The following is a 2,500-nucleotide window of genomic DNA, read 5'->3' as shown; positions in this document are numbered from 1 at the left end:
GGGATGCTATTAGGAAGACTAAGCACTTGAACAGCCTCAATCTCCAAGGGTTATACAAGGTCAGGCTTTGAGGAATATTGTTATGTACTTTTGTCATGTTAATGAATACAGTTATTGGTGTTATCATTATTGATATTGTTATTACCATCAATATTATTATCGTTATTGTCATTGTAATTATCATTATTATTGTTATTGTTATTATTATTATCATTATTACTATTATATTATCATTGTTATTATTATTACTATGATTATTATTGTCATTATTGTTACTATTGTTATAATTATTATTATTATTATTATTATTATTATTATTATTATTATTATTACTGTTATTGTTATTATTATTACTGTTATTATTATTATCATCATCATCATTATTATTATTATTATAATTATTATAATTACTTTTATCATTATCATAATCTTTATCGTATTATCATCATCATAATCTTTATCGTATTATCATCATCATAATCTTTATCTTATTATCATTATCATAATCTTTATCGTATTATCATTATCATCATGATCCTTATTATCATATCCTAACCCCACAGGTTGAGTGCTACATGCCTGTCCTGCTCGGGTTGGGTCAGTCGCAGTCAGTCACCACAGTGAAACTCGACTCACGCCACGTGGTCCTCTCAGACACAGCTTTTTTCCTCGCTTGCACGGCCCTGAGGAATAACACCACACTCAAAACGCTCTCTCTGGCACGCTGGGCCTTTAATATTCAGGTAGGATTATCAAAAAAAGGATTTGTAAGGTCGTTTAATTAAGAAAGGGAGGATATGATGGAATAGAATGTGTTGTATTTTTTTTTTTTCGTCTCTTGATGATCTCTCTCTGATGGTGTGTATGTCGAAATATTTGTTTTTGGATTTTGGATTTGTTGTGCTGTTTTCTTATCTGCCTTATTTTCCCGTTTTTGCCTTTCATCCCGCTAGTAATTAGGATATTTATTACCATTGTGTGTATATTCGATGGTTATAGATGATATCATGAATAAGTATTATAAGTGTGAGTTGTTCATGTACCTAAGATGGTTACACTCTCTCTCACTCTATTATGTGTTCCTTCTGTTGCTCTCCTTTCCCCTCCTTCTTTTGGTAATTTTCTCTCCTGCTCCCATTCTCTCAATTTCTCTCTTTCTTGTGCTTCTTGTTCTTTCGCTTCCTCTCTCTCTTTATGCTTGTATGGAGAACCTGAGTGTAAAGATTCCCCCTCAATATTCCCATCTGTTTTAGGACAAGGCTCTAGCGGCACGTTACTTCACGGATCTGCTCAGCTCGTGGAAGGTCCACGACCTTAATCTCGACCACTGTTCCATCGACATCGGCCAGTCCCTAAAGCCTGCGTTCCTCCCCCCGCCCATCCTCATTCCCGTGATGGGGCCCGTGCAAAGCTGGTCGAGCATCAGGATGCTGAGACTCGCTAACGTCAAGCTGATGGAGCCTTTGGGCTTTCTGCGCAGTGGACACCTTCTGTTGCCTGTGCTGAGAAGCTGTCCAAAGTATGTTCATGTGTTTATGTCTCTGATCTTGGCTTAGGTTAGGACTGGTGTAGCTTTTCTCGATGTTCTATTTGTATTGTGTTTTATTGTGGTTATTAATTCACATATTATTCTTAATTAAGGGGGCGATTGATAAATAATATATATATATTTTTCTTTACTTTACAGTTTAACACATCTTGATCTGTCTGTGTCACAGTCTAACTCCACATCCCTCGACGATAAGGCCACTTGCAAATTCTTCCAGCTCTTGGGAACCTATTTCAAAAAGCTGCAAGAGCTGTCTCTCGGAAGCTGGGAGTTCAAGTTTGAACACTACGAGGAAACATGTAAAGTTGTTGGTCAGCACGTGCGTTCTTGCAGGGAACTGAGGAAACTTAACCTTGACGAGGCCAGCGAAGTTAGATCAGGGTTGTCACCTCTGCCGTGCCGAATGACCTTCTTGCACAACATAGTGCACAATCTCCCTCGTCTCTCCGAGCTCTCGCTCTGCAAGTACCGAATCGACAAGATGGAGTTTGACCGCGACACAGCGCAGCGCCTGGGTACTTGCTTCCACGACCACTGGAACGCGACAAACAAATTCGAGCTCAAGTTCTTCGGTTTGTACCCTGACGTCCAGGCCGTGCTGCAGAAATCGCTGCGCAAAGTGAACTACACAGTGGACATCAGCCAGGGGTCTCCGCTCATCACTTTCACGGTTAAAAAGAAAGGTTTCTTCTCCCCGTGAAAGTTCCGGGCTGTAGTTTCCTACCGTTCTCACTAGGAGTGCTTGGTTTCCGCATGCGGCCCGTCGCCGCAGAGGAAATGATGCACTGCCACTGAGCATGATAGAATACTACCGCCCTTAAAAAGAAGCATATGGAATGATTGGAGAAACATGGAGACGTGATGGTGTTCAATCCCTCTCCACTGAGTGGGAAAAGTTGAACGAGAACAGATTATTACGAACGCTTGTGCGACTGTGGAGTATTTTCCGAA

General features: G+C 40.2%; 1 protein-coding gene across 1 annotated transcript in view; it reads left to right on the top strand.

The window, feature by feature from the left end:
* LOC122242875 (uncharacterized) overlaps positions 1 to 2,500 on the top strand; it is a 51,997-nt gene that overhangs the window by 48,552 nt on the left and 945 nt on the right. The window contains exons 9-12 of the mRNA XM_086549764.1: positions 1 to 59; positions 564 to 743; positions 1,254 to 1,519; positions 1,688 to 2,500. The exon at positions 1 to 59 is cut by the window's left edge and continues 156 nt beyond it; the exon at positions 1,688 to 2,500 is cut by the window's right edge and continues 945 nt beyond it. Coding sequence (XP_086405890.1) covers positions 1 to 59; positions 564 to 743; positions 1,254 to 1,519; positions 1,688 to 2,249 — 1,067 coding nt within the window. The 3' untranslated portion in view covers positions 2,250 to 2,500. The remainder of the gene's footprint in view (positions 60 to 563; positions 744 to 1,253; positions 1,520 to 1,687) is intronic.

This window comes from Penaeus japonicus, unplaced genomic scaffold (genome assembly GCF_977035675.1).
Source record: "Penaeus japonicus unplaced genomic scaffold, GWHDUDI00000001_assembly GWHDUDI00000022, whole genome shotgun sequence".
Classification (NCBI taxonomy): domain Eukaryota; kingdom Metazoa; phylum Arthropoda; class Malacostraca; order Decapoda; family Penaeidae; genus Penaeus; species Penaeus japonicus.
Note: the sequence above shows the minus strand (reverse complement) of the source record. Positions and strands in the feature narration are given on the sequence as shown.